Here is a 12237-nt window from a genome sequence, read left to right on the forward strand (position 1 = left end):
GTCTTGGCTCCCTGGGTTCCCAGGTTTTCTAATTGCCAGCATATAGGCACCCTGTAAATGCTGGAGGCTGTTCCTATTCTGAAGGAGCATGTCAATTAAGTGTTACATACTGTACTGTAGATGCTATGCACAGCTGGAACCTTCTAGGGCCTTGTTATTAATGTTTCTGTAGTAAGCTCTGCCTGTGTGGACATCTTGGTAAATGGCATTTCTACCATTTGTCTTTATTATTGTAACCCTTTCATGGCACACTTTTGTAGAACAGGATAGGGTCGGTGCCCACCTGGGGCTGCTGTTACAGGGCCCCCCTCTGCTGCCAGCCCCCCTCCACCACCACGGGCCTCCCTCTGCCACTGGAACCCCCCTGAATTTGTCTTAATTCCTGAATATTAAGGGATACATGTAATGTCAATGTGAATCACTTTTGTTACAACAGCAAAGTTAGCTGAGGTTTCTAATGTTTTTCCTAAGTAGAAGAACATCAGACGAGCCTTCTTCCTCTCTCCTGACAACTTCATTGACTTACTTCCTGGATGGAAAACGACCAGCAGGTGGTGCAGTTGTAACACAATTCATTTATATTAACAGTACTTGTATTCATTAAAATCTTGGAATTATAATAAATATAAAATGAATGTAAATTGCAAAAGTGCTTAGAATAGCACTCTCATCGATCTTACATTCACTTATTTTAAAGTTTTACTTATTATGAAATCTGGTATTTACAGCACAGTGCATCCACCTAGTGGGCACTGAGGCGTACACCTCTGGGGAATTCCACTAGAACAAATTAACACACCAAGTTTTGTAGTAACAACGATAAACTTTAAAACAACAATAAAAATCTTAGAGGCAAAATAGAATCCCTGTAGTGGGGAACAGTGGGGTCTGTCTAAATACTAGCACAACCTTTCACATGCCACAGTCTCACACTCAACATCCAGATGGATAATGTAATTGCTCATTTTAGTCCTTTGCAATGTGATCCCCAAGAGCTTTTAATTCACCCCAGGTAGTGCTACCTGCCCCAAGTCACTTTCCTTTACACAAGGCAGTTGGTCCCACATAGCAGGTTCAAGACAAAGACCTATCCTCACACAGATAACCACACACTGGTGCCTTCCAATACCTTTCCTTTGGTGGATCACACACTGTGGACTCAGCTGGGTGAGCAGGACTGTCTCTTACTATATAGCTGGAGCTCTTGGCTTCTCTTCCAAGCTGAGAACACCACAACTTATTGCAGAGATTCTGTCCGTATTCCTGGGCAGCTCTTGCACTATCCATAGAATATTCTGCAGGGGCTCATTTATAGCCTCTCCTAGCCCACCCTGCAGATTGGGTGCTGAACAAGGTTATACATGGGCCTTCCTCTTTTCCCAGATGTCCTTTGGGGCTCCATGCAAGAATGAAGTCTTCCTCCCCCCTCCCAGCCAATCAGATCATACCTTTGCCTGTAACCGAACTAATGTCAAAGGCAGAACGAGAGGTAAGGGTCCTCTGATTCTCTACATTATGATTCAGTATCCTGTTCCTGCATGCTACTTCCTGTATAACTAAGAGAATGCATGGAGAGGGACAGTCCTATCTGCCATGTTATAAAAAATGAGCTAGGGATTACTGTGCTTGTCTGACTGTTTCACCTGTAGCAACAAAGCAGAGTAATTTACCCAAGTCATTAATTATAGTAGCAATAAGGATTTGGGTTATTGGAAACAGATACATACTTCATTCAGCTGAAGAGCTAACTGGCTGCAAACGCTGAATGGTTCTCTTCTCTATACAGTGTCAGTGTGTACATTACTACAATGGTTGCCATTGGGAATGTCCCAAAGTTGTCAGAATCTATGAAGAGTTTACTTGCATTGGTTTGAGAGATGGCTGTCTGCAAATTATGTCAGTCAGAAAAAGAAGACAGATACTTTACTTGCTACACTGCAAAGTGCCAGCAAAAACTTACAGTCTCCGTAAAACTGCTATAGCTACATCTAAGGCCACAGAGTACACATATCAGAATTACATAGACAGTCCCTCACCATCATCATTAGGGTTGCCACCTGATCAGTATTCACTAGTCTAGCCTGAAAATACCAACCAAATGAAGTATTACAAATTTACTAACAATGTTCCAGTAAATTGGTAATAACTAGTGTAGGTACCCACAGGGTTAACCCCTAGTGTGCATTTATTGTTGGGTGGGGGAGTTGTTTCCCACTCCGGGGTTAAAGCTTTCACCTGGCAGTTCTAGATTTGGACAAGAGGTGTCATTATTTCCACAGTCTTTATAATGGAAAGGCATCACATGCTCTCCCTCTTTGGTTTTCACTGATGAGAAGGATGAATATCTACTGGGGAACCTGGGATTTGGGCCCCAGTAAAGGAAGGGTCCCAAGGGAGTAAGGCCCTTTGAGAAGTCAGGAAACAGGGCCCAGTGAATGAGGTATGTAGACAGTGGTAAGTGAGTTCCTGTCAAGTGAGTTCCTGTCATAGTAGTACTCTAGAAGTGTAAGTCAGATACGATGAGCTAGAAAGAGCAGTACTGAGCTCCAGCATAGGAGTGGTATATTGGAGGTATCTCTCCCAGGTGATAGTGCCTGTTAATGTAGGGATCATAGTATATAGGGAATTAGATAAGAGGATTTCCCTGGAGGTTTCACTGGATCCAGGTTCATTAAAGGTTGTCATAGAGGTATAGTGGGAGTCCTGCCAAATCTACCCCAAGGTAGTGTTGGCGTGTGTGATACTCTGAGATAAAGTGGTCATTGCACATTCAATTACAGTTATTGAATGTGCATTGGCCACTTTATCTCAGTGAAACCATCTACTCTGAGTACCTTGTGCCCGTTAATAACTTGTTATTTTGGTTAAGAACTTCTGGCATCCAGAAATCCTGTTTTGAGCAGTTCAGAGGTATAGCTCTGTAACACCTATACCATCCTCTACACACTAATGCAAGGTCTAAGCTGAGACTAAGGCACTTTAAACTATTAGTGGAAGCAACCCATGGTAAGAAATAAGGATTACACTAGTTAATCTGGTCCTGAACTATCTCCAATTCATCCTTTCTCCCCTTCTGATGTCCCACAATCTCTAAATTCCCTTACAATTCAATGCTTGATGGCACAACTCAGCTAATTAACTGTTCTGCTTTTCCATTTTCCATCCCTGCCATACTATATCTCATCCCCATAATCCCATATCATTTTTAACTGCTTATTTTTTACACTCTTTAACCTCTGTCTCTCCAACACTTGTATACCATAATACCTGTTTTTATTCCTAGGTTGTCCTATCAGCTTCCTATATAATTAACACTTTCCTCTATCCTGAATTATTTAAACCATTTCTCCATATGTATATAAATGTTATGTTTGCCACATACATGTTTCTTTATAGTTTTTGCTTCCTTCCCCCCCCCCTAAGTTTGCATCACAATGTCGTATTCACAGCCATAATGTGGAATGGTCATGAAGCAAATGCAGTTTTCTCTGTGTTGAACCACTAATATAGAAGGCTGAATCTGATACTAGAGTAAGTAGGATTTAGGAATGTTCATTCAGTGCCTCTGCCCACACACAATTTCTTTGTCTTTGGGTAACAAGTCATAATTCACGCCTTTGGTCTTATAACATAAGGACACCAGTGAATTGCCTTTGTTTATGCAAGAAAACGAGGAACTATTAGCAAAGGAGACCAAGCTAATTACATCTTTTCCTTTAAGCAACATCAAACATCACTAATTCAAACACATGCAAATATCTTCTCAGCTTAGTCACATCATTTGCTCTCTGTGCTGCTAAAGAAGATACAAAAACGTGCTCCTTCTAACAGCACTGCAACCATCTATCTTCCTTCTTTGGAAAACAAGCTTCAAATGTGTGAAGGATAGTTCTGAAGCCTTTAGAAGTCTTCTTGGAACAAATTAACATTTAAGACTTTACAATATCCTAGGGGCTAACAACTGTGGTCTTTTGGCTCTGTCTTTTTCAGGAGACTTTGCAATACCATAAGGGGCAGATTTATTAAGGATCGAGTTGGGTTTTCCACAAAAATTCAAGGGTTTTTTGGTCAAAAAGCAATTTTTTGGGTTAAAAGAAAACTCAAATGTTTTAAGTTTTTTTTTAACTGGAAGTTTTGAGGGATTATTATACCCTGGAAATAGCTTGAATCCGAAAAAATACCATCTAAAACCTGTCAAGGTCATGTCGGAGTCAATGGTAGAGGTCCCTTGAACCAGTTGAAAATGTTAATAGCCTTTATGATGCTCAAGTTTCTTTTGGAGGGTTTTGCCTGAAAACTGTATCTATTCGAGCGATTCAAGTTTTTTTTTTTGCCAAAAACTCGATTAATACAAGTTTTCGGGCTTCACAACTCGAACTCACTGAATCGAGTTTTTTCTATTCAAATTTTTTCTTTGAGGGCATGTAAAGGCAAAAAGTAAAATCTCATTTTTACTTTCTTTAATGAAAAAGAAACCTATCTCCAATATACTTTAATTAAAAAATTGTGCACTGTTATTAAAAGAAACCTGACTGTATGCAGTGAAATTCTCCCTTCATTTACTGCTGTGGATAGGAATTGTCAGATGGTCCCTAACTGCTGAGCAAGGAAACAATCATACTTATGAACAGCAGGGGGAGCCCCCGCCTTACTTCCCAGCCATGCAGAACTCAAGCAGCTTTGTTTATAACGATCCCTAAGCAGCCCAGACCACACTGAGCATGTGCACAGTCTTAGTCTTGCAAAGATGTTTAACAAAGTTACAAGATGGTGACGCCTTGTGGCCAACTTTGAAAGCATAAATTATTTGTTTGATTAGGCTTGTGGGGCAGTAAGTTCATGTTTATTTTAAGTATTCAAAATACAGCATTTCTAGCCTTATTCTATTTTAGAGTTTACATGCCCTTTAAGTAAGAAACCTTTCAAGTTGTGAGTTCATTCGAGGTATAAAAAAACTTAAAAATTTGACCTTTGATAAATAACCACCCAAGTGTTGCTTAGAGGAAATTAACCAGAATATCTGGATATTATTATACAACCCAAGTGTGAGCAAGGTTTATCTTTTTTTATTTTCACCTACATTTCTGATCTGATGGCATCCAGGCTATGTCAAGGGGTTAACTTCATTTCAACTTCCTAGTTTGCATTTATAATACTGTTGTCAATTGTTGAAGGGTATCTCACTGAGTTAGGAGAACTAAATCTCATCAAAGTAGGGGTGACATTTTTTAAAGTTCATTTTCAGAAGCAGTTTGCTATGTTTTTAACCCACAATGCAGTATTTTTAACTTACCATTCCAGCACCATTGTGGTAACAAACATTGTTGTGTTCGCCGCTATTGTGGCTGCTGCACCAAAGAATTGCAATGTTTGTGTGTCTTTCAATGGTCTTAAGCCTGCTGCGCCTACTGATGCAGTCCACAGAGGGAGCAACTGTACGTAATTCAAGATGGTACATTACCTTCACATCTCAACACAGCACTATTCCACACAACATTTCCTTCTTTCAGGACACAGGTGATGGTCTCTGAGCCATGAGTTCGGATAAAGCCATCATCACACAGGAAGGACACAGAGCTCCCCAGCTGCAGACTCTCCCCAAAACGTTTACCATTTACTGGTACCCCGGGATCCGGACATTCATTATGTCTGAAAGCTGGGAAAGCAGGTGTTAGTTCATTTCAGATGGTTGTCTACTGCCATGTTTTGTATTTAAAAGCAAATGAAATATTTATTACAGAAGACATCAATTGATTTTTTACATTACTTAGATATAAATTAATCTTTTAAATATCCATTATTGCTTTGGCTACATATCATGGTCATGTAATATGCCAATTACAGAGATGCCCCGAAAATACATAAAGAGAGAAAAAAGCAAGCTGTCAGTAAGCCATCTACCCCTATGATCATTCTACCTAAAGTATACAGTTAACCCACAGTAGACTATGCTGCGTAAACCAAGTACAGCCAGCCTCTGTTGATAAAAAAATATTCAGTAAGATATAGTATTATCATTTTGGAAAATATTGTATGAACCACCATAAACATGTTTTGAATAGATGAAGAGCTTTCATAAAGGTTAATACTGCTACATATCTGCAAGTAAGTACATTGCCAAATATTGCAAACGCAAGATCTACTTTCTTTCATCATAATTCATTCCAAAGGCTTAGCAGTATCAGCGGATGTTTTTCTAACATCCAAAAAAATTCTGAAATACCCAAATGTTGTTTTTGGATGCATCTTATGAAGCAGATGGAGAAGAGAGGCCAGAGATGGATTCAGATTTAAAATGAATATTGCTGTCTAAATGAATTTTGTTTTTCGAGGGCAGATCTATGAGTGTTGGAGTAAGGAATTTAGTAGAATATGCAAGTCAGTCTCCTATGTTATGCTGACAGCATTATCCAAAGGAAATGGCATTCAAAAGACACATTTCTGTAGCATTTCCACTGAATATTATATTTGCAATAACTGTATCTATTTGCAAAGCAGTCTGCATAGAGCTCATCTAAGGGTATATTCACAAAACACAATAGCCATTACTTTAGCATGTGTACAAGGGATGTGCAAATGGCAAAGGACATGTTAATGGAAGGGAATGAAGAAATGAAATGTGCACTAAACATCTGCGTATCTGTACTATTTGGTGGTGATAACATAGAAACAATTATTTTTAATTTAGCAGTATAGGTGCAATTGCATGTGTAAACGCCAATTCATAAGCATTTTATTGTTTTGTGCCTAACAACAATGTCCTTATTGTACCTGTTATCACATATGATGTGCTAAGCACAAGGTGCATTGTTCAGATGTGCAAGGGAACCCTATTGTGTACAACAGCCATTGACTAGGCATAAAATCTGTCCATTGTGCCCATTTGCACTTCTTTTTTAATACATCGGAACTGAAATCATACACAATGGAGAATATATTCAGGAATCACATACGCTGGGTGCTTTTGCAGTGTTTACAACTTGCCTACATGGGATTCTGGAGAAAAAATCCTGCACCTACCCCCCCCCCCCCCCAATGATTTGCAGCAGAATATAGTGACACATCTTAAATAAGTCTGACATACTCTTTTTCTTTTCATAAACTAATGCGTTATATTAAAGTCTGTGAGATATCTGGAGGGGACACGGCTGCAAACAAGAGAAAAAAGGCTAGAATTTGGTTGAAAAATAGTAATAAAGGTTACCATAAAATTCAGTAACTAAAGCTTTGTTTAAATTAACTTCGTATTGAATGGAACACTCTTCTCTTTATCATTATTATGAAGAAACACATCTTTCAAAATACATTTGGATGTCAGACTCACTGGTGAAAGTAATGTTGAAGCCTCTTTTCTCAGTAGAGTGGTCAGTCTGGAACTCCAGTCTTAGAACATGTCCACTGCTGGTCAGTGACAGTGGCACCTGATTTCCTGAAAAGGTGCCCAGGACAGGTGACTCCGGAGTCCCTCCATCTTTCACCGCCAAGAAATCAAACTGTGGCTCCACGTCAAAGTCATTGAATGCCAGGTGGATTCGGCTCTCAGTTTTGGCAATGATCAGCCAGACGCAGTGCAGGTGGTTGCTGTATTCTTCAGGGTAGTTTGGAGAAAGGACATTCCCAGATGGTGTTGTGAAATTAAAGAAGCAGGAGACTGCAAGATTTTAGAAAGGAGGGTAATCAAAACCAATTAGAAATGTAATCTCAAACAAGATGAATATGTCTGTAAAGATATCAAGAACATGAATAAACCAGGTTTAAAGATATAATATCAACACTGTATAAAAAAAAGCTTCTATCCATTCATTTGAAGCAAACCGCAGTCCTCATAACAGCTGCCAAAGGGGTCACAAAGTAGGGGTTTACTCAGTGGGGGCAATCTGCAGCGGCTCCCATATCTCTATAACAAATGGCATTGTTTGTTTAGGCATATTTTTCTATAGAAGAGATCATTGGAAAACATTTTTCATTATCTAGAACAGGCAAGAAGACCTGGGTTTAGAAAGTAGAACATATGTGCTAAAACTGTACATCACAAGACTCTTTAAATCTTGTTAAACTACAACTCCCAAATCCAGTGACAATTGGCAAGAAAAGCTAGACCTTATCTAAAAATGTTACATTTAATAGGTATTAATCTCTCTTGTCAATAATGCTTTAGGCCTTACTGTTCACAAGCCAACCAAAACACATCGTAATTCATAGTAATGTATGTAAATGCAGAGCTATATGTTCTGCACAGTACAGTATCTGTAAGCTCTGTAAAGCATGATAATGATATTTGTGTACTAAGGGATATATGTATTAGGAGTATGGGAGTGCAAGCAATACAAGAAGTCCTACTCAGGTCTTTGATCTTGGAGTGACCTCCAATTGTCATGTCTGATCACAGAGGTAAAACAGCCTCCTCCCTTTCTATGACTGCTTAATCGTCTGGCGGGGGAAACAATTGAGCAAATGTCAAAGCACCTATTAGAATATTAGTTCCATTTGACTCTGCTGATCTCTAATTGGTGCTTGGCATAACAATTCTAGTGTGATGGTGCCAGTGTGACCCTCCCACACCCATTTCCCAGCTTTCTTTCAGATACACACATTTAATGCCAATGTTTTCACAGCAGGGGATGCTTTAATGCATTGTTTTCCCGTTACTTAGCATTCTATGACAATGTGATCAGCTTCCCAGGCTTTCTGCTTTCTCACATGAAAAATATTGTTAATGGCTGTTAATATATTATGGAAACAACTGACAGAAAATGATCACTTAATGTGCTTAAGTAATGGAAGCAAAGGATGTTTTTGGACATCCTGGCATTATACTTTTTAATATGGTTGTGACCACTGCCAAAAGCACCTGCAGCAACCAATGGTGCATTAGCCTTAAAAACATAACTGTACAAAAGCTCATGAAAGTGATAGATGTTTAGACTTTAATGCTACTGTAGAAATTAGAATATTTATGCCACCCATACATTACATACTGGCACACACAGCACAACTGCATGAAGTTACAGCAGGCAACATTGGAAATATATATATATATATATATATATATATATATATATATATATATATACACAGCGCTGCGTATATATATATATATATATATATATATATATATATATATATATATATATATATATATATATATATATATATATATATATATATACTTAAACTTAAAGTTCACTAATTATAAATAAACTAAGATATATATATATATATATATATATATATATATATATATATATAAAACAATGGTAACTACATCTAACTGGGCCCCCCTGCAAAAAATTTCAGGGGGGCCCGGCTTAGCTGCACGTATGCGTGCACACCTGCGGGCGCGCGCCACTGACTTCTTTTTTAGCACACATCAACCTCTTCTTTTTTTACTTGCGGCAGGCAGCAGTCTTGGTGGCAGCACACAGTGAGCAGGGGGATTTCAGTTCAGTAGACCCATTGGTCCTGGCCCCCCGCGACTGCACGGTCTGCGGTATTCTAGTTACGCCATTGATTGCTAACTAGCCTAAATATGTTAGTTGTATCACCCTTTTCTATCTCCAATGTTGCCTGCTACAGTCACAACTAGGGATGTAGCGAACGGTGGAAAAAATGTTCGCGAACATATTCGCGAACTTGCGTCCAAAAATGCGAATGGTTCGCGAACGTCGCGAACCCCATAGACTTCAATGGGAAGGCGAATTTTAAAAGCTAGAAAAGACATTTCTGGCCAGAAAAATGATTTTAAAGTTGTTTAAAGGGTGCAACGACCTGGACAGTGCCATGCCAGAGGGGGATCAAGGGCAAAAATGTATCTGAAAAATACATTGTTGACACAGCGCTGCGTTTTGTGCTGTAAAGGGCAGAAATCACACTACGTCACTCAGGTGATGTTTCTGGACACGGAATGTGAAAAAGCTCACACAGCTAGGTGGCACTTGGTTAAAGACTGGGCAAACAATGCCTGCAAGGGCAACGTATACAGTAGTGGATATGGAATATATTATTGCTGCTGTAAAAACATCACTCAGGTGATGTTTACAGACACGGAATTATTATTGTTATTTAGACAGAATGTGAAAAAGCTCACACAGCTAGGTGGCACTTGCATACCTCCCAACTGTCCCTCTTTTGACCACTCAACCCCCTGTCCCTCTTTTGTACTGGAAAGTCCCTCTTTTCTCTGCACTGAACAGCCAGAAAAAAACCAGTTTCTAACTTAATTGGCTTTTGGCAGAGAGCTCAGAACAGCTAACAGGTGCAAATAAGATACTTTGTAACAATTTTGACTCTGGTTGGTGCTGGTGGTGGTGAACTATTAGGAGGAGCAGCACACCAGTCCCTCTTTTCTCTGCACTGAACAGCCAGAAAAAAAACAGTTTCTAACTTAATTAGCTTTTGGCAGAGAGCTCAGAACAGCTAACAGGTGCAAATAAGATACTTTGTAACAATTTTGACTCTGGTTGGTGCTGGTGGTGGTGAACTACTAGGAGGAGCAGCACACCAGTCCCTCTTTTCTCTGCACTGAACAGCCAGAAAAAAAAACAGTTTCTAACTTAATTAGCTTTTGGCAGAGAGCTCAGAACAGCTAACAGGTGCAAATAAGATACTTTGTAACAATTTTGACTCTGGTTGGTGCTGGTAGTGGTGAACTACTAGGAGGAGCAGCACTCCAGTCCCACTCCCCAACACAGCTAGACTAATAGCACTGGGCTCTTATAGTAGCAAAGTAAAAAAACAAAAAAGAAAATAAAAGCAGTCCTTACAAGGACTATTGGGTTATTACAGCAGTCAGCAGATGAGATCAGAAGCAGTGCCCACAGCAGCTACATACAGAGCACTGCAGTAGAAGGTAGATTACTAGTCAGCAAAGCTAACTAACCTAAACTCACTGTCCCTCAAATCCCTGCAGAGTTCTGTCCCTACAATACAGAGCAGTATCAAGTAGATTACTAGCCAGCAAAGTTACTATCAACTGTCCCTCAAATCACTAAACAGCTCTCTCCCTACACTAGCTCTTCCAAGCACACACAGGCAGAATGAAAAAACGCTGCAGGGCTTCAGTTTATATATGGAAGGGGAGTGGTCCAGGGGGTGTGGGGGTGGTCCAGGAGGGAGAGCTTCCTGATTGGCTGCCATGTATCTGCTGGTCTGGGGTGAGAGGGCAAAAATAAGAGCCAGCTAAGGCGAACCCAAATTGGCGAACGTCGCGCGACGTTCGCGAACATTCGGCGGACGCGAACGGCCGATGTTCGCGCGAATTAGTTCGCGGGCGAACAGTCCGCGACATCCCTAGTCACAACAGGTGATATAGACTGTTTAGCCTATTGGCTAACTGGCTATTTATCCAATTTATAAATCTAAAGACACATGCCTTAAGAAGCTGCTCAGTATGGATGGAAAATATACAGGCTTTCCTGCCACAATGTCATATTAAACAATTCTTGCTGCATTTTTTCAGGGGTAGCATGAAGCCACATGTATTTGTGTGTTAAATGTGTCATGGCTCGAAATAAACTGAAGAAATTGTGTTATCTAAAGTCACATAAACTCATTTAATGCATTTAACCTTTCCAAGAAAAATACCATTCTTGCATTGTTCACTCTTTCATTACATGGGATGCCTAATGCTATTTTCTGTGTTAAATGGGATAAGTGAGTAAAATGAGTTTTGTTATTCTGTGTTAAACACACAAACCAAAGTGGCTTCACCTGTAGTGCAAACTACAATGAAACAAGGTTCAAATTCAGAAACAGACCTTAAAGGAATGAGCACAAGCTATGCATAAAATCTGAATAAAGATAAGTATGTTTCCTTATTCTGACAAACTTCGTCAAAGAAAGAGTTTTCTCTGTAAAGGATGCCCTCTAACTAACTGCTCTGCCCAAAGGATGAAAAGTTCCCCTGAGAGATCTTTGTTTTTTAATGTAAACAGCGGATGTCCCTCATTATGCAGGGTCTCTAGTTCAGTTTTTCCCCTCACAGATGCTACCCAGAAGGTGGACAATAATGTCTACATGTTTTCAATGAATTGACATGGGTAACATCAATGTATTCATTTTTAAAAATCTAATTTTAGAATGAATTCTTTCTAAACTATATTGCTGATCTGATACAAAGTGGCAGTATACCCCTGACAATAGAAAATGCTAAATGCATTTCTGTTCAGATAAAAGACTGCTTTCCATTTTTTTTTTAATCCATATAGATTAAGACAATTGTAGGACAGTCTATGGACA

At 39.4% G+C, this 12237-nt stretch overlaps 1 protein-coding gene across 3 annotated transcripts in view; it reads right to left on the minus strand.

Annotated features, from left to right (window-relative positions):
• LOC108708254 (CUB and sushi domain-containing protein 2-like) overlaps positions 1-12237 on the minus strand; it is a 591784-nt gene that overhangs the window by 156445 nt on the left and 423102 nt on the right. For all 3 annotated transcript variants that reach the window (XM_041582174.1, XM_041582173.1, XM_018246760.2), the window contains 2 exons: positions 7325-7651; positions 5462-5656 (listed from right to left, as the gene is read on the minus strand). In XM_041582174.1, the coding sequence (XP_041438108.1) occupies positions 5462-5656; positions 7325-7651 (522 nt within the window). The remainder of the gene's footprint in view (positions 1-5461; positions 5657-7324; positions 7652-12237) is intronic.

The sequence above is a fragment of the Xenopus laevis genome, chromosome 2L, assembly GCF_017654675.1.
Source record: "Xenopus laevis strain J_2021 chromosome 2L, Xenopus_laevis_v10.1, whole genome shotgun sequence".
NCBI lineage: Eukaryota > Metazoa > Chordata > Amphibia > Anura > Pipidae > Xenopus > Xenopus laevis.